At 42.2% G+C, this 19,287-nt stretch overlaps 1 protein-coding gene across 13 annotated transcripts in view; it reads left to right on the top strand.

The window, feature by feature from the left end:
* Window positions 1–19,287, top strand: part of LOC102945887 (SLX4 interacting protein) — a 125,510-nt gene that overhangs the window by 90,024 nt on the left and 16,199 nt on the right. For 12 of the 13 annotated variants that reach the window (XM_037896144.2, XM_043544042.1, XM_037896141.2 and 9 more), the window contains 2 exons: window positions 4,215–4,292; window positions 6,908–6,996. In XM_037896144.2, coding sequence (XP_037752072.1) covers window positions 4,215–4,292; window positions 6,908–6,996 — 167 coding nt within the window. The remainder of the gene's footprint in view (window positions 1–4,214; window positions 4,293–6,907; window positions 6,997–19,287) is intronic. The other variant, XM_043544040.1, reaches the window with a different exon arrangement.

Below are 19,287 nucleotides of genomic sequence, written 5' to 3'. Positions count from 1 at the left end.
TATTTTGGAAAACAGCAAGAAAAGCTGTACAATTAGAAATGTAGGCGTGTCAGGTATGAAAATGTTTTGAGTGCATTCGGCCTTCTTAGGCCTGTCTTGTGGTTTTGGAGAAGACTTTGCACAATTCAGTAGCAGAGCCAAGCAGGTGCCAAATTTTCCTGGGAAGTGAACACCTGCCAGGCTATTCCAGATAACTCAGCAGCTCAGAGGCATTTTCCCAGGCTCCCAGATGAATGGTCTCTAATAGCCGTGAGAGAGGGCTTTCCACTGTTATACACTGTACCACAGGCCCTTCTTGGCAGCCTTGTAGGAAGCTCAAGTCAACTTGGCTGTAATTCCTTTGGAAAACAAGTGTTGCTGGATAGTTTTACAGTATAAACTCAGTGTCTGATATTTCCTCTCAGTGTCCTGGGACTGTGAAATATATCAGGCAGGGCAAATTACCACTCCCTTAAAATGCATTACTCACTGGAGCACATTGTTTCTTAAACTAAACTGCATCCTTGCTAGGACTGTATTTATTCGGTCATGTTTTCGTTTCCAGTGTCTCAGTAATTTTTTTGGAACTCTGATATCATGACTTAGATGTACAGTTTCAAAATCAGAATGTCCTCCTCTCCCCAATAGAAGTCTCATTTCTGCATTATTTACTGTAAACATGAAAACATTTTTCCGATTTCTGTGTTAGTAACCTACATGTAGGAGGCTGCAAAGTGCACAGGCTCTTCAGATAGGAAAAAGAAGGCATTTCTGTAGTATCTTCATTTCTTGATCTTGTGAAGAGAATAGGTAATTTGCAGATATTTTTCCTTGGAAGAGGCAGAAAGAACTCTACAGTGTTAGTAGCATTGCAGCGCTGTTGTATTATCAGTCGACATTGGCACAGCTGTAGTGTTGCTAAAACAAACTGATGTTACTAGATGGAGCAGTTCAGAAGTTCCAAAGACATTAATGCACTAGCAAGAGGTTTTTCAAAAATATTTGTTAAAAATGGAATGTAGTGTTCTTTTAACATATATTGCACCCCAATTCCTGGCATCTTAAAACGCAGACCACAATTAGCAATAACTGGCACGCTTACTAGCATTCTCAGCAAAGAGTGGAAGAATGGATGGGTATGAAGACTGAACTTCTCTCTTACTATTAGTGAGAGTTCTTCCAGTTCTGAGTTGATGCACTCTCGTGAAGCAGTGTGGCAAAGCTTGATCAGCCATGGCTGATGCTGTTCCTTCTCTTTTATCCACAGGGGTTATGAACATGATAAATGGAGGACTTTGGTCTCTAGAGCTGTCAACAGTAGTTTTTACGCATTGGTTTCACTTTAAAAAGAAGTGTACTTATTGCTAGAACTGACTACACAATGTCTACGTTGTAATTTCTTTTCATTGCACGATCATACATTAAATACTCAAATATAGATACAACTATGAAGAAAACAATTTATTAGGCGGGTTTGATGAACACAAGTTTTAAATCATTGCATGTAAATATTTTTCACCTCCTAAAAGAAATAGTGAAGAAAATTATTCCTGAGGTGCAGCAATTGTACCAGTTGATGCAAACAGACACAGACTGCATTAATCATTTAAGTGATAAACCTTGGCTGCTGGAGCTGCTGTACTGATATGGTATCCCCTACTGGCTGATCAGCAGAATGGTATTTAATTGAGCTTCCATTAGAGCCTCATGACAATATATCTTTCCTGCTGGTAGAAAGGTTCCACAAAAGAAGAATCAATGAAGGGGGGAAAATTAAAGAGACATATTTAACAATATCTCAAATTACATTTTGGACATATCATGTATGACTCTGTCACCAACAGAAGTCAACTTGAAATCATGCACTAACAAGGGGCAACTGAACTGAAAATACCATAGAGCTGCGGGGGTTTTGTCTTACTCCCAAGAGCAGACATATTGTAAATCAGAGGTCGTTAAGATCAATTTGAAACTCTGCTCAGGTTGTTAGTTGGTCAGATATGATTAAAGACTTACTTCTTACAGGACACAAGAACAGCAGGAAAACTAAACAGATAGATTTGTCACTCCCATTCTTAGAAGAATCTCGGGAATGAAGCATTGTGTTTTAGAGTGTGGTGGGAAATGTAAAATATTATCACCTTTTGTTTGATGTTTTAATAAAATAATACGATGAAAGTGAAGTGCTTGTTCAGTGTTGTGAGGTACATTCAGGCGGAGAGGATTTCCTCATTTAGTTATCCATTTTCCTCATTTAGAGACTGGTTGGTAAATTTGTGTTTTTACTAGAGATGGTCAAGATTTTTTTAGAAGGGAGAATTTTTAATCTGAAAATACCGATCCATCAAAATAGAAACTGTTTGTGGAAATGCGTCAGTTTAGATCAAAGTTTTGTTGGAAAGGTTTATCCGGGTGTGGGGGGAGAGTGTGTGTGTGTGAGAGAGAGGGACCCCCCCCCCCCCTGCACCTGAGAAGAGCCACTAGCCCAATGGTTAGGGCACTCATCTGGAATAAGAGACCCAGGTTCAAGTCCCTCTTCTGAATCGGACAGATTCAGACTCTTGGCTGTTGCAGAGGGTCGCTCTTGTGTGCTTTTTGTGAAAAGTTTTAAGAGGTCTAGTTTCGGATGTGGAACAAAAACAAACTTTGAAACCTTGAAATTTTTCACAAAACAAAATTCTTGTTTTTTTGCCAGCTCTAGTTTTTACAGACATCTCTCTGTTCCACTGTTCTTGAGATCACAGTGGAAGGCATTGTATTGTCACACTTACACTTTGTCTATAGAAAGCGCAAAGTCTTGTCGTCTTTGATTTGGCTAACCCCACTGACAGTGTGTCAAAAGGATAGCGGGTGCCAAACTGGAAATACCTAACAACAATTTTCTTTAATCATGTGCTGTAAATATGCAACTAATAAAGGTGATGGACTGCATCCAAAGTGTTCCTTCTCTTTAAAGGGTGGCTTAACTTGATACATCTTGACTCAGTCTTTAAAGGGAGTCAAGTATTCAGTTGTCTTCCGAATGGAAAAAGATAGCTGATAAATTATTTAGGGACTGATTATGGTAAATAGGCACGGTATTGCATGAAGGATGGTGTGGTGGAACGCCACTGCAGGGGTTGCTCCCAGAGGCACTGTGCCAGCTGGGAAGCTCTGGAGCATGCAGGAGGGAACGAAGCTGCATTGTCATCCTTGTGCTGTGGTCAACATCCGGACCTTCTGCTCCTGGTTAGCTCTCCTGGCTGGAATTGGGATGGGGATATGTGGTCCTGTGTCTTCCCTTGCCTTCTTTCTAGAGTTGAGAATGGCAATATTTATTTATAAGCTTTTCTGTGGCACTTGTCACCGAGGTATCTGAGTACCTTGTGACATCCCTGTGAGGTAGGGAAGAATTATTATCCCTACTTTACAGACTGAACTGAGGCACAGAGAAACTAAGTGACTTGCCCAAGGTCCCACAGGAAGTTGATGGCAAAGCAGAGAATAGAATAGAACCCAGTTTTTTTGGAGTTGCAATCCAGTGCACAAGATCATCTTTCTAGCCTTGAGAACCTTTATAGCACAAGGATTCTAAATGTGGTCAGCCGCTGGGAACGAGGCTCCTTTGCACCCTATACCTCCCTGTTGGCGCACCCATGCTGAGGCTGGGCACAATTATTGATCACCACGTAGTATTTATCACTGTGATTAAATGTAGCCTGATCTTGAAGGGCGCTGCTTTTCTTGTTGAACTGAATGGGATTGGCAGATGATTAGCATCGTTCAGAATCTGCTCATAGCTGGCATCTCCATACCAAACTTTTAAAAACTGTACATAACCCAAGGTCTTTCTCTAAAAATCAATTAGTTAAGAACATTTTCAGTTGCTTTCTTGATTTGTGTGGGTGCAACGGGGTCACAATGAACAGGGTCTTAGTCTGCAGAGCTGTTCGTCTGGCACCTTTTGTGGGCAATTAATTTATTGAAATTAATTTCTGTGATTGGATAGCAGAACTGTTCAATTTTAAAATCCAGTGGTTTTTTTTTTTTTTTACTCTGCTGCACATTAGTTAGTTTATTCTTGACTCTAAGAAGTTTTTATTAAAAATACTGCTTTTGGAGAGATGCACATTTTGTAAGTGAGAGCTATGCCTTCCTTTCCCCAAACAGTCAGGAGATCTTTATAGGAGATGTGTAGCACACTGTGAGAACAGAATGCCCTTACACTTATTACATCACTCTGTTTAATGTTTCAGGTGGCAATTTTCACATTACAGCCTACTTCATAAAGAGATGGGTCAATCTCCGTTGTGTGGTGGGGAAGCAGTATCGCGGTAAGCAGGCAGTTTCTTATTCCGTTACTTAACATTTAGCACAATTGGGAGAAGGGAGGAAATCATAAACACAGCGTTTCTATTAGAATTTTGATTCAGTTCATTAATTTCTGTTATTGTTTGTTGTGGGATTTTTTTTTATCAAAAATATTTCCAAACAGTTGTTTGTGTGTTTTATTTAACTTTAAAGTTGCTTTCTGCCTGCTCCAGGATAATCAGCTCAGTCATACCAGATTTGATATTTGTGATGAGGCTTAGCATTTTACTGAGTCTCCACAGGGTGAATCGACCAGAGGTTGCACTCCGATGAGTCATATCATATCATTTATGGCATCAACTGTATGGTACAAGTGTATGCAAGCAAAAGCTTTCATTGAGCCCACTGCTGTAAAACCCCTACATAGGTGATGTCATTGGGCCAGATATTTTTCTTCTTCATGTTTTTCCAAGCCAAGATGCTCTGTAAGGAAGTGATATCAATCCTGTTGCTTCAACAACAATAAAAAGGAACCATAACAATGACTGCCCTTTCAGCTGATCTTTTAAATTTAAAAGAAAAATAAAGTAAATCAACTAAGCGGCCTTAAAATCTTTTAACTGCTTGAATAACAATCTTAGTAATGTCTCTTACATTTTATAGGGTTTTATTTACCATGTTTATGGACATTTGTTAAGTCTCTTCTGTTTCAATTAACTACTAATTTTGTCTAACCTCATACTGAGTGCAGAGATTAGAGTGTTGATTTTAAGTATTTCAGCAAAGTTGTACATTTTCATGGCTGTTTTAGAATATTAGATTATACTGTAATAATGTCTTTTACATCCAAAATGTATTTGTTTTGGATCTAAGCTTTATTGGAATTTTACAGGAAGTATTGTAGTCTAGTGGCAGATTTGTTTTGTTAACCAGCAAGAGACTATCTGGCAAAATGTATTTGATCTACCAATACTATCAGAAAAAATTCTAAGGCCACGATCCTGTAACGAGCGCCACATGAATAGAGCCCCCTGCTCCCACACAGAGGTCGTTGAAAGACCAGTGGCCAAAATTTGTTGTTGTTTCTTTGTCATTAATAATAATTTTTATTATTAATAAAAGCTGCTGCTGTACTCTAATAAGTATATTTCCTGAGCTAATAAACACTTCGGCCTCAACAGTTCTTTTAGTCAGGATACATGTAATACCGCAATCAAAAAGAACACATTGATTATCATCTAAGTAGAATTCTGTATTTTAAAATTGAAACTCATGTTGCATTGGTTCATTTTACAGTCAAAGCTGAAATAACACCCTGTCAGAATGCTTAATATCTGAGGCTAGGAGCAACCCTCCTGCATATGCATCTTTTCCTTCCTGTGCAGAAAGTGGGGATTACTGCCCCCACACCCCATCCCAGCACCACTCCTTATTTCCTCTGGAGCCTTTCTGCTTGGAGCTCTGCAGGGCTTGTGGGTGAGACCAGAAGAATAGGGGTCTGATTACAAGCCACTGCACCAACCCACAGATCTAGTAGTAATTAATACAGCATTAACTCTTGTAAAGTTACCTTCATGGCTCCTGCTTAGCAGCCATAGGAGGACTTGGCAAATGGCTGCACAGAGCATGCTGTCAATGAAACAACACAGTCTTGTGGAGAAGCAGCCGTCATGCAGATAGCTCCATATTCCTCCCCTGTTTGCTGCCCTTTGATGGGATGTTCTGAGGGAAACTGTGTGGTCAGCCTCATTGTTTTCCTGCCTATCTTACCTCTTCCCCCTCCCATAAGACAGGATGTTCTGGCCCATTGTTATAAAAGTCTGACAATTTCACATATAAATCCTAAATAAAAATATGCCATTTTAATGGATGTGGAAATAATTTCAGATTGCTAAAACAGAACACCCTCTCTGTCTCTCTCTCTCTCTCTAGTATTTTTGTCACTAAATTGAGTGATGCCTGATGTACTCTATTCTTATCAGTGGTTCAGAATTGTTGTTACTGGATCCTCTTCCCTCTAGTAATCTCAGATGATTAAGAAGTTTTGTTGTTACATGTTAACTCTGGGAACTGTGTTTTAGGAGTAGGATATGTGAGATCGTAATGGTAAATGGTAATAAATCGTTTAAACACTTTAAAATCACCTTAGTCATAGTTTGAAAGATGTTTTCCATATGCCATGTTATGTCCAATTTTCATGCTATACATTATACTGATGTTATAAACATGACAAAATTTTTGAGATGAAAAGATGAATCATCAGACTAGCACAAAGGAAATCATGCTGAATGACTTGCCTGTGGGTTCCATGTGATAAATTTGTCCAGGGCTCAGGTGGACTAATTTGCAGCCTAGTCTTTTCTCTGGAGAACTGAGCTTACTCTGCCCTATTGAGAAATGAATGATTTACTCCCCCACCCAAAAAAACCCACAAAAAAACAAAAACAAAACAAGTGAAGTGGGAGAAGAGAGTGGGGAATTGCAAAAAGTGAGGTGGGAGAAAACAATTATTGTGCATTTTAAAATGTCGGCTGCTTTGATTTACAAAATGTAGTACACGTATACGTTGCCCTTATAAAAACTATATTATATACTGAAAGATACATGTAATCTTTTTGGGGTTTGTTGTTTTGCACAGAGCTGCGTGTATTTCCAGACAAATTTGTGGTTTGTGTCACTAGACTTGAATCTAATCCCAGTCTTTGGACAAGCGAAAATGGAGCACTGGTATGTATGGAGGAGTACTAGAATAGTCTGATTTATTGTTCAGTGGTGAGACATATTTCTGTGTAGACTTAGTCATTCAAATGCTAATCTGATATTTTCTAGGGATGGAAAAGATCATCTAAACAATTGGGCCAAGATGTTCAAAATGGGAACCTAAAGTTAGTCTCCTAAATGCATATTTTGTCACCTAAGTGGTCTGATTATCAAATGGACTGAACACCCAGCACCTCCCACTGAAGATAGTAGGAACTGCTAGAAGCTCAGCACTTTGGAAAATCAGGCCACTTATTTAGAAACCTAACTTTAGGTGTCCATTTTTGACTACTTGGTCTTGAAACCTTTTGTGTTACCAAATATTAAGATTTATAAGGTCCACTGTATTATTTGTTTTGCATATTTTTTTGGCATCTCTGTTCTATAAGACAACTCATAAGGGTCAGCGGTGGCACTGCGGGAACAAAATATGCTCCCCTAATAAATTTATGGGGAAAAAGGTATTGCTTGGTAGTTCATTACCAGTAAAAATTATTACTTATATATTTCATCTAGAAGGCTCTATCAGGGTCAATAGCTTATGAATTTTATACTGCAGTTAACCACTGGTTGTCTCATGAGTGCTAACATTGACCCAGGTGGCCTGTTTTATAACAGGCAGTTTCTTTGCACTCATGATGAATGTTATAAATACACATTAAGGTCTGTGCATGTATTGTAGGAGTGATTAATGGAAATATTAATTTTAAACATTAAATTTAATTGAAGTCCCTTTGTAACAGGAAAGTTTCTTTCTAACATCAGCTGCGAGGGCTTTATATTCTTTGTTATCTTGGTCCCAAGATCGATAAACACCACAGGATAAGTAATCCAGCAAAAAAAGATGTTTAGGTTGCTCAAAAGAAAATCTAGTAAACTGATTTTGAAAATATTTTTGTTGCCAACCTGAACAAAAAAACACTACTCTCACAACATGTGTTTTAAAAGCCACTCAGATTCCTTAAATTGGGACTATTTAACATGCATTTTGACTGGAAGAAAAACCCTGTGATTGGGAAGTGAATTATTATATTTTTCTTTTTAAAGTTTCTTGTAAAACTCTCTTTCCAATTTGAGAGAGTTAATTTCTCCAAAAAGCAACAAATAAGAATTCCCCTCCTTAGTTTCCCTTTCATATGATTCCTATTAGAAGAGGAAAGGCAAGTGAATAATGTACTCCTGTCGAGAATATTTTGATTGTTTCACATAAATATTACAATATTGATTTGAAATTGTGGTAACTTAAAACTTAAATTCATCTGTACAAATCCCTAATTATTTAAAAAGTGAACTTAACATTTCAAGGGCCTGTTCTGTGGGGCTATTCATGTGAGTAAAGTTACTCAGGTGCCTAATTCTTTGCAGGATCAGACCCTAAATCAGAGAGCTCTCCCATCAACATAATAAAACCACCTCAATGAGCGGCGGTAGCTGTGTCAGTGGGATTTCAGATCCCTTTGTGCTGTTCTAGCAGCAGACTTTGCTGCTACAGGCTGCCCCACTATGTATATGAAATCCTACAGCACGTGCTATCGTAGTACTAATGTGCTTGCTATGCAGTTTAACAGGAAGTATGCCTGGATTCTGTACTAGACTGCAGAAGCCCCCCCCAAATTCTCTTCTATGGCATGTTCTGTGATTTAGGTGCTGCTTATAACTCTATAGCTAAGATGTTCTGAATTGGGCTTAAAATAGGGCATACATTTCTCTACACATAGGTGGTCTTTAAGTATAAAACATCATCCAGTGTTACTTTATATGCCCTCTGAATTTCGTATGTAGTATTTGGTTGGTTTTGTATAATAAATTTGCAATAGGAAGTGTTTGAAATTTGTCTCTGGGTTGTTCAGGGGTTCTCATGTTTTATTGTTAACATGCATCTTTAAAACAAATATTGTCAGGCAGCTGAACCTTGAGAAGATCTAGTGCAACAGGTAGTTTTTGAAAACAAATCTTTAGGATTAAGGGTAGTTTTTCACTTTTAATCTTTATAACCGAGAGTTTATTCTTCAGTGACTGGTGCATTTCTTTTTCAGAGAAACTAACAAAGTTAAAAATGGCTACCATCTCCCATTATCCTCAGTGGGAAAGAGGCCATAGGTTTCCCTCATTTAAAATGGCTACCATTTCCTTATACCTGCTGCAGGAGGAAGTTTTTAGGTTGTACTTAGCAGAGATGGCCACTATCTCCTATTGTCCTATCAAGGGTGAAGCCAGGTTGTCCTCAGGGAAGAGGTTCCCTTATGCTGTCATGGGACAGAAATAAGAACTGTGAGGAGCAGGTGAATTTTCAGGCTTTTGGAATACAAGGGAAAGGGAGGGAAAGTATGTATTTAGGGGAAGATGGTGGGGGAGGGGAATATGGAGGACAGGGAGGAAACCTGGGGTATGTGGAGCAGGGAGAGAAATAAGGGTCGGTGTGTTGAAGTGGGTTCACTAAAGGAATTGCTGCATGGGAACAGAGTTAAGGTTATGGTGTACGGGCTCAGGTGTATGGTAATTTTAGTAGACATAAGGTGTGTGCCTTTGGGTTGGGGAATAGAGGATACTGTTCATGTGGATCGCATGCTAGGTGTTCATGTGTAATCTTTGAATAGCAGTGTCTGATGAGTTGTAGCCTACACAGTGCATGTCCCTGTGTGCCCCTCACCCAAGGGCACATGCAACTGTCCCTCACTTCCCTCCAATGTGGGATCTCAGTATTGTTCTTACAAGTGTCACAGAGCCCCTTCTTTGAGTCTCCCTCTGAATGCTCTCACCTTACTCTCAAGGTGGCCTTTCTGATCACCATTACATCAGCCAGAAGAGTCAGCAAACTCTAAGCTTTCAGGATCCCAACAAGGGGAAGTCAGGGCCAAGGGTCAAAGCAGGGGCAAACCTGAGGCTAGGAGTAGCTAAGGAGTTTGTAGTCAGTTCCAGGTCAGGGTTAGAGTCCAACTGAGGTTTCAGGGTCCGAGTCAGGAGATGAAGTCCAAAACAAGCCGAGGTCAAGCCAGGAGCTCAAGAGCATAGAACAGGAACGGTCATGGCAGCTACAAGAGATCCGCGCTGTTGCCTGGACACTTCCTGAAATGACCCTGGGGTTTATATAGAGCAGGGAGCCATTCAGAAGTGCTGGGGCTGCTGCCTGTCAAACCCTTAAGGCGGAACTTCCTGTGGTCGGTGTCCACAGTGAATCATGGTAAGTGGAGCGCCGGTTGGTTACAGCTGCCACTTAGTGGCAGCCTGGAGATGTTAACTGTGTGATAGCTCTGCAGGCCTGGGTTCTAGACCTGTGAGGTCTTACACAAGCTCTTCCGGCTAACCCACCTTGCACAATATTCCACAGAGATAAGGTGGTGTTGAGTCTTCATCCCAAATTTTTCCCAAAATTGTGTCAGACTTCCATTTAAATCTGTTAATCTTCTCATTTTCTTTCCAAATACCCCATTCCTCTCCAGGGAAAAAGAAACCTCACAACTTGGATGTTTCTAGTGCCTTGTTGTATTAATAGAACGAAGCCCTTTAGGCAGGCTCCTCGTCTCTTTGTTGCCATAAGTAGCTCTTTTAAGGGGCGGGCCATTTCTTCCCAGAGAATATGTCACTGGATTACCCCATGTTATTTCAATCTGTTTATCATATGGCTGGCACGCCTCTCCCTCCAAACGTCAGAAGCACAGGATGCCTCCTCTGCAGTTTTTAGAACGTCCTCATATCTGAGATCTGCAAGGCAGCAATATGGTGTAGTTCCCTTACTTTTGTTAAATACCACACCCTTGACTTGGCTACAAGATCAGGTGCCAGATTTGATAGGATTGCGTTACAATCACTATTAGAGCTGGTCACAAAATTTTCATCTAAATGGTTTTCTGACCAAAAAAAAATATGCTTTTTTTGCAAAAGCAGAATTTTCCATGAAAGAACTTCAGTTTTGCTGAAAGATTTTGATTTTCTGTTGGGAAAATTGAAATGAGGGCTCCCTGGCTGCCTGCTTGGAAGCGTCTTGTCATTTTCACTTTCAACAAATTTTCTGGAGACAGAGAGCAGGAACACTCAACCTCCCCTGCAGCTCTGGGAGCTGGAGAGGTGCAGCTACCGGACCCAGAGAGGCACAGAGCCCAGCTTCTCTACCTCCACACCTTCCACTAGCTCTGGGAGCTGGTGAGAGAGAGAGAGCTCCACTTTGTAGACTGCCCAGTGACCGGGCAACCCTGGGCTTCCATAGTCTGTGGCTCTGGGCCAGCCTTATCATGCCAGGGATTCCAGGATCCCTGCCATGGAGTTGGGAGCTTGATAGACTTGGGAGCCCTGACTCTAACCAGAGCTTAGATCCTGACTTCACAGCAGGGAGCCTGGAAACCTGAGAATCTCAGCTCTAGCCACAGCTTCCAAGCTCCCTGTTGTGGACCCAGGAGCTTGAGTGTCTTGGGACCAGCTCCCAGGGTGTGTAGCTCTGGGGCAGCCCTTCCAGGTGGACTACTCAGAGTCAAGGGACCCCAAACTTCCAGACTTCTGGGCTAGCTTGCATCCCAGGGAGCCAGATGGCCTGTGTGTATGGAGGCCCTAGGGTCCCTGGCCCAAGGCAGTCCTCATGGTGGGGCTTTCCCAGACCTGAAGAGTTTGAGAGCTCTAGTAGCTGCAGAGTGAAACTGATATTTCTTCTTCGAATGATGTCCCTTTGGGTGCTCCACTTCAGGTGTCGGTGCGTCCCGGTGACGTCAATCAGAGATTTATGGCACCAGCGTCCATGCGGGTCATGCATATGCAGCAGGCATCTCATGGTACCACGTCTAGCATGCGCATGACCCAAGTCCTCCAGTTCCTTCTCAACCATCCTCGGCTGAAGATGGAGCTCTGGGGCAGTGTTCGTACTCTCGCCAAACCTTTAAAAAAGGTAGCAGTTTAAATAGTCTTTTAAAAGTTATAGTTAATGTTACTTCCCCTGTTTACCCTCCCCGCACTGGGGATCAGTTAAGCGTCAGAGATGCCTGGCACCCCAGGCTTTAAATGATGCGGCTTTTGCCACGAAGCAATGCCCATTTCAGATGGACACTTTTTGTGTGTCCGATGTCATGCGGAGATGCATATCCCGCAAAAATGCACCCACTGCAATAATCTGAAAGCGAGAGCCCAGCGTGACTGAGATCTCCGCTTGAAAATTATACTGATGGAGAAATCTCTCCAACCAGAGCCAGACCAATGGACCTCCTTTCCGGGTACCCCCTCTGCAGGGACAGGAGACATGCCTTCCTCTAAAGGACTGTAGAAGAGGGCGCAGACGTGTCCGCAGAGAGCACCACAGAAACATAGGTGGTCTCCTGCCAGGTCACTACCCCCGATACCAACATATGCTCAGGTGAGCACCTATGATACTCTGGGCACCTCTGGCACTACCGAGTCCCAAGCAAAGCAGACAGAGTCGAGGCACAGATGGCAACATGCCTCCTCCCTGGTACTGAATTCACCCATAAGGGACCCGGTGCTGAGTGTCTCCTCAGGCATCATGCCTCCATCCTCAGCATCAACATCATAGTTGGCACTGGTTGAAAAAACCAAGTCGGCACCAACCGCACCCACTAAATTCTTCACCAGGCAGTCTTGGTCGAGGGTTTGGACAACCTCCTTCACCAGGCAGTGCTGTCACCTGATCTGTCCCCATGCTTTTGACACCACCTTCGCCCATTCTGCCACATCTGGAAGTCAATAATAATGGACCAGTGGGTGTTAGAGATCATACGATCAGGATATACCATCCCCTCTACCTCCCGACCACCTACCTTACCCCCCTCTCCGTCCCTCTTCAGGGACCCTTCTCATGAGCACCTGATACAACAAGAAATCGATCATCTTTTACAACTAGGTGCCATGGAACAAGTACCTTCGCAATATATGGGGAAGGGGTTCTACTCCCACTTCTTCTTGACACAGAAGAAGAATGGGGGATGGAGACCTATTTTGGATCTCAGGAAACTCAACATGTTCGTATGCACTCCAAAGTTCAAAACACACTCACTGGGCACGATACTTCCAGTGCTGCAAAAGGGGGACTGGTTTTCACCCCTCAACCTCCAAGATGCTTATTTTCATATTACTATACACCCCACTCACAGGAAATTTCTGCGTTTAACAGTAGGACACAAACGCTTCCAGTACAGAGTACTACCATTCAGCCTATCCACTGCACCAAGAGTTTTCTCCAAAACCCTAGCGGTAGTAACGGCACATCTGCGCAAACAGGGAATAACGATTTTCCCTTACCTGGACGATTGCCTTCTCAAAGGCCCAACTTAACAAGAAGCATTGGACTCAGTCCAGACAGTGATCACACTATTCAGGGATCTAGGACTCCAGATAAACGAATGAAAATCCACCTTAATCCCTGTCCAGCAACTGGACTTTATCAGGGCACATCTCGATGCCGTAGAAGCCAAGGCATCCCTGCCCCGAATGGATTCACAACTCTGACAAACCTTATCTCAGAGGTAAGAGTCAGCCCCCAAATACCAGTTCATACTGTCCTGCAACTGCTAGGGCACATGGCAGCCACAACGTTCATGGTACGACACACAAGACTACATATGCAATGTCTACAGGACTGGCTGAGCTTGGAATACATACCGAGACTTCACAAACCATACTGTACCACCCTGTGTCCTGGACTCTCTACACTGGTGGACAAGATCAGAAAATGTATGCATGGGCATCCCATTTCAACAGGAACCCGCATCAATCGTTATCACAACAGGCACCTCGCTGATAGGCTGGGGCGCCCATATGCACCTGTGCATGGTTCAAGGCAAATGGTCTCCTGCAGAGACTCAGTTACACATCAATCTGTTAGAACTATGTGTGGTCCGCAATGCCTGCAGACACTTCCTACCGCACTTAAAGAACGAATCCATTCGCATCATGACTGACAACATTATCTGTATGTTTTTCATCATTTGACAAGGGGGTGCTCGATCTCACTTGCTGTGCACTGAAGACATGAAACTGTGGAACTGGTGCGTACACCACAACATAAACATTTCAGCCTCCTACCTTCCTGGCTGTCAGAACGCAACGGCGGACACACTAAGCAGGTACTTCTCTCGAGACCAGGAATGGGAAATGAATAGGAGAGTTTTGCTCTCCATCTTCCACCGGTGGAGCACTCCCCCAATCGACTTGTTCGACTCCCCAACGAACAGCAAATGCGCAATGTTCTGCTTGAGAGTGGGGATGGGACCTCGGTCACTCGGGTTCGCCTTTCTCATCACATGGGTTGCATAACTCATGTACGCTTTCCCACTGATTCCAATGATATCGCATATGGTACACAAAATTTGAACAGACAAGGCCAAGGTTATCCTCATAGTCCCAACATGGCCCAAACAAGCATTTTCCCCTTACCTGATGTGCATGATGATATGCGCTCCTCAAACTGTTCCTCATCGTCCAGTCCTGCTGTCTCAGAATAACGGTCATATTCTTCACCTGAATCCGGAGAAACTCCACCTACAAGTGTGGCTCCTACATGGTTCCATCCTGGCGAACTAGTCAGCTTGGAACAAGTTAAACATGTGTTACTAAACAGCAGGAAAGTGACCAGGAGGAATACTTACTTTCAAAAATGGAAGAGATTCTCCTCCTGGTGTCCCGTAAAACACTTGACGGCCTCCACAGCACCACTACCATTAGTGTTGGAATACCTACTGGAGCTGAAATAATTGGGTTTAGCAACAAGCTCGATCAAAGTCCATTTTGCAGGCATTACTGTGTTCCAGCATGAGATTGACGGGAACTTGATTTTCACGCACCCAATTACTAAATGCTTCCTCACAGGTCTCCAGAACATTTATCCAGAAGTTTGCCAACCTACCCCTGCCTGGGACCTCAGTCTGGTGTTGAAATGCCTCATCAGACCACCATTCGAAGCCTTAGCCGCCAGTTAGTTCCCTGCTGCATTTATTCATGAAAGTTGTCTTTCTGGTCACCATTACTTCTGCCAGACAGGTGAGTGAGATCAGGGCGCTCATGGCCTATCCTCCCTACACAATATTCTTCAAAGACAAAGTCATGCTACATCCGCACACAACATTTCTACTGAAAGTAACATCAACCTTTCATATGAACGAACCAATCCGTCTGTTCTGTTTGTTCCCTCTGAAGCACCTGGCATGAGCCACTGTCAGGGCTGGATGGACCATTGGTCTGACCCAGTATGGCCCTTCTTATGGTCCCAAAAGATATAGTATGCAGTTGCTATATCTGTCACAGAAAATATATTGGTTAAATCAGTAATTTAAAAATTGAATTATAAAACACTAGATGAAAAATTATGATAGACACAAACCATCATGGATTCTGCAAAGATTGTGCCACTTGAATCAACCAGAATTCTTGAAGTTGTCAACGACAGAACAGATATAGGAAAATTGCTTGCTTTTTTTTAATGGACTTGCAAAAGCTTTTGACAAAGTCCCTTGCAAGAAACTGTTAAAAAAACTAAGTCGTTGCACACTAAAAAGTATAGTTTTCCTATGGTTTGGAAATTAGCTGGTCCATTTTCAGCATTGCAAAGGGTAACAGTTGTGTACCCCAAGGATCCATACAAGGAATGCTGATGTTTAGTATATTAATTATCTGGAGAAGTGGATGAGCAGTGACATGGCATGATTTGCATATTACACACAATTATTTACCATTCCCAAGACAAGACAAGATAAGACTGTGGAGAACTTCAGAGAGACCTAGCAGAGCTGCACAGATGGGCAGCATGATGACAGTTTAAATTCATTGTTGCCAAATTCAAAGTAATAGGGTTCTGTGTTAACTGTAACAAAAAGGGCCTGGGTGTCATAGATAATTCAGTGTATTCTGTTCAGTAATTTCAGTCATCAAAATGCAAGCAAAATGTTAGATGCATACAGAATTAAATAGAAAATACTGAACATATCATAATGCCAATATATAACTCAATAGCATCCACCCATTGGAGTACGGTATGCAGCTTGGGTCATGCAAGCCCCAGCAAGATATAGCAGAAATAGAAGGGGGTCCAGTGGCTGGCAATACAAAAGATTAGGTACATGAAAAGACTTCCTTTTGACATGGTGTTGAAAAAATAGGGACGCATTCCTGCAATCCTTTACTGAGGTGAGTAATCCTTTCTCATGGGTACTTCATTTGACTTAAATCTAACTACTTGCTTAAGGGCTGTGCATCTGTGAAAAGTTTTGTGGGATCATATAACTCTTTTTCAATACTTAAATAACTTTACATTTTAATGGAACACTCATGACTGCATTCTTGCTGTCCCAAGGGCCTCCAGCAGATAACCAGCAGGATTGTTTTGTAGAGCAAACTATCCTCTTACCTTCAGCAGAAAACTCCATAGCAATTAATAAGAAATAAATTCTATATCTTGACTTCAAAATAAACTGAAATAAATATAGTATAAAGAGACCAAATGTCATGAAGGGATTTTGGGCAGTCTCTAATTTCTACAGTTCAGTGCTATCACTTACATTCAGCCCTTACGCAAACACACTGCTGTCAGACTTTGCTCACCACTATCTCTACCCTTCCTCATTCCTCTATTCACATGGAATAAATCAGTGGTTTTCAAACTGCGGGTCACGATCCAGTACTGGGTCGCGGAATGTAAGGCACTGGGTCGTGGCGGCTCTGGTCATCACCACTGACAGAGCCGTTAAAAGTCCTGTTGGCGGTGCTGCCTGGCTAAGGCAAGCTAGTCCATACCTGTTCTGACACTGCCCTGCGCCACGGGGCTCCACATGCTGCACCCCCCACCGAGCACCAGCTCTGCACTCCCATTGGCCAGTTCCCAGCCAATGGGAGCTGGGCGGGCGGTGCCTGCAGGCAAGAGCTGCGCGGAGCTGCTTGCGTACCTCCACCTAGGAGCCGGACCTGCTGCTGGCCACTTCCCGGGCGCAGTGCGGTCTGCAGTGGCAGGACAGGCAGAAAGCCTGCCTTAGCACCCCCGCCGCCCCACTGACTGGGAGCTGCCCGAGGAAAGCCGACACCCCAACCCCCTGCCCCAGCCCTGTACCCCATCCTGCACCCCAAACCCCTCATCCCCAGCCCCACCCTAGAGGCCTGTACCCCCAGCCCAGAGCCCTGACCCACTCCCACATCCCATTTCTCTGCCCCAGCCCTGAGCCACCCCTCCAACCCAGAGCCCCCTCCTGTATCCCAAGCCCCTCATCCCCAGCCCCACCCCAGAGCCTGCACCCCCAGCCCAGATCCCTGACCCACTCCCGCTCTCCAACCCTCTGCCCCAGCCCAGAGCCCCTCCCACACGCCAACCCCCCTCATCCCCAGCTCTGCTGGGCTGGAGGCTTCAACAATTTTCTGGGTCGCCAGAAAAGAAGTTTGAAAACCACTGGACTAGATAATGGTTATAAACTGACAGAGATTGAGTTTGAGGATATCTATTAAATTAGTGAGAGCTCTACTACTTTTCACTTTATTTCTTCCCCAATTTATATAATCTAATCCATACTAAAATAAAATGAAAAAGAATCTGAAAGTAAAAAGTCTGTCCTTGGTAGTAATATTTCCAGAGCTTGATTGTGCCATTATGATACCAGGCTAAGACCTGCTGGTGCTGCCTGTTTCATATGCCTTGCCTAGATATAACTGGCAAGATCAAGGATATTACTGTTAACATTTCTAAGGTCTCCTACAGTCATTTCACATGGTATCATAGTTATATAAACAATGCCGTTCTTTTAACTGTTGGTGTATTGTTTTTTCTAAGTTTAAGTCTTATCCTTTTATACTAAAAGCTTATTTTTCCTGGCAAAACCAGATTTTTTTTTATAAATTAAACACAGTACTGTGTAACTCGTGTTCTTTAATCAATAGTTTGTTCTGTTGTTACCCAGCATATAAATCCAGAGCAAAGGGAGTAACTGTTGTCTATATAGAAAAATGAACATAAAGGGTATCTAACTGTTTACGCTATATGTAGTGGATGCTTCAGTGGATGATTTAGCTGGGGATTGGTCCTGCTTTGAGCAGGGGGTTGGACTAGATGACCTCCTGAGGTCCCTTCCAACCCTGATATTCTATGATTCTATAACATGTAGACTTATCAGACAGGTGAGAGTACCCTATTTTCAGCTGACTCAAAGCTACAATACAGGATTGCATTACTTTTTCAGAAACCCATGTAACATTTTGCTGTTAGTCAGAAAGTTCCCTTGTCTTGAAATGTGTAATAAAATAACTGATTTTTTTGCTTTTACTTTATAAAAAGTCATTTAGAGGAGAACTTTTACAAAGTCCTTTTGCATATCTTTTGAAGGGAGGAAACTTACAATTGAGGGAAAATTGGTTGATGGTACAGGTGTCAGAAAAATACTGCTCTTTTATTAATACAAAAAAATTGGGTCTGGGTATGTTTTAAATCTGCCTTAAATTTCATTAAGAGAAGTTCTCAGATTGACTGAAAAACAACTGCCTTTTTCTCCTTTCTCTTATCATTGGACACACTCATCACGAAGGTACTATCTGTGAATCCACAGTTCTGAGTCTTGTGGCATCAGCATATGAAATCAGGAGTGATTTATAGTTCAATCAGTTAACACTGATTAAACATTAATTAACATTTTTGCCTTCAAGCAAACATGTAAAATGTGTATCACATGTGTCTTAAAGCACATCAATATCACATTTGTTTTAGCCACCTTTTCTTCTGCGGCATTAGGAATGTCTGTACTTGATCATTTCTGTGTTCTGAGTTTCAAGTTGTTAAACTAATTATTAGTGTTACAATATTGTAATTTTTGATACTATATAGAAACTCTATTTTAATTAAGTTTCATTGGGAGTTTTTCCTATTTATCGGTTGCCCAGCTCCATGCCACTTTACGTAACTCCAGAATCAATAACAATTAGTCTGAAATATACTGCAAAATTTCCTAAACGTGTATTAGAAAAGTTCTGGGTTCCTAATCATTCCGTTCTTTGCTAGGGAGCACCAAATTCTGATGAGCACACTCTTCTTTGTTTTTAATATCAGGGGTTTTTAGAGTTCTGTCTAATGTTGAAACTCTTGAAACATGGTGTATGTACTTCTTCTTCAGTTTGATACCTGTGTGGACTGTTCACATGTCAAAATATCCATCTCCCTTTTGGTGTCAATAAGAGAGTTTCTGGGACACAAGAAAGTGATTATCATGAATAATACCATAAATGGGCTATTTTCTACTGAATAGCCATGACAGAATAATTTATAGATTAATTTTTTTAAGTGACCAGTGTGTTTAA

This window comes from Chelonia mydas, chromosome 3 (genome assembly GCF_015237465.2).
Source record: "Chelonia mydas isolate rCheMyd1 chromosome 3, rCheMyd1.pri.v2, whole genome shotgun sequence".
Lineage (NCBI taxonomy): Eukaryota > Metazoa > Chordata > Testudines > Cheloniidae > Chelonia > Chelonia mydas.
The sequence above is the reverse complement of the archived record's forward strand: the minus strand, read 5'-3'. Positions and strand labels throughout refer to the sequence as shown.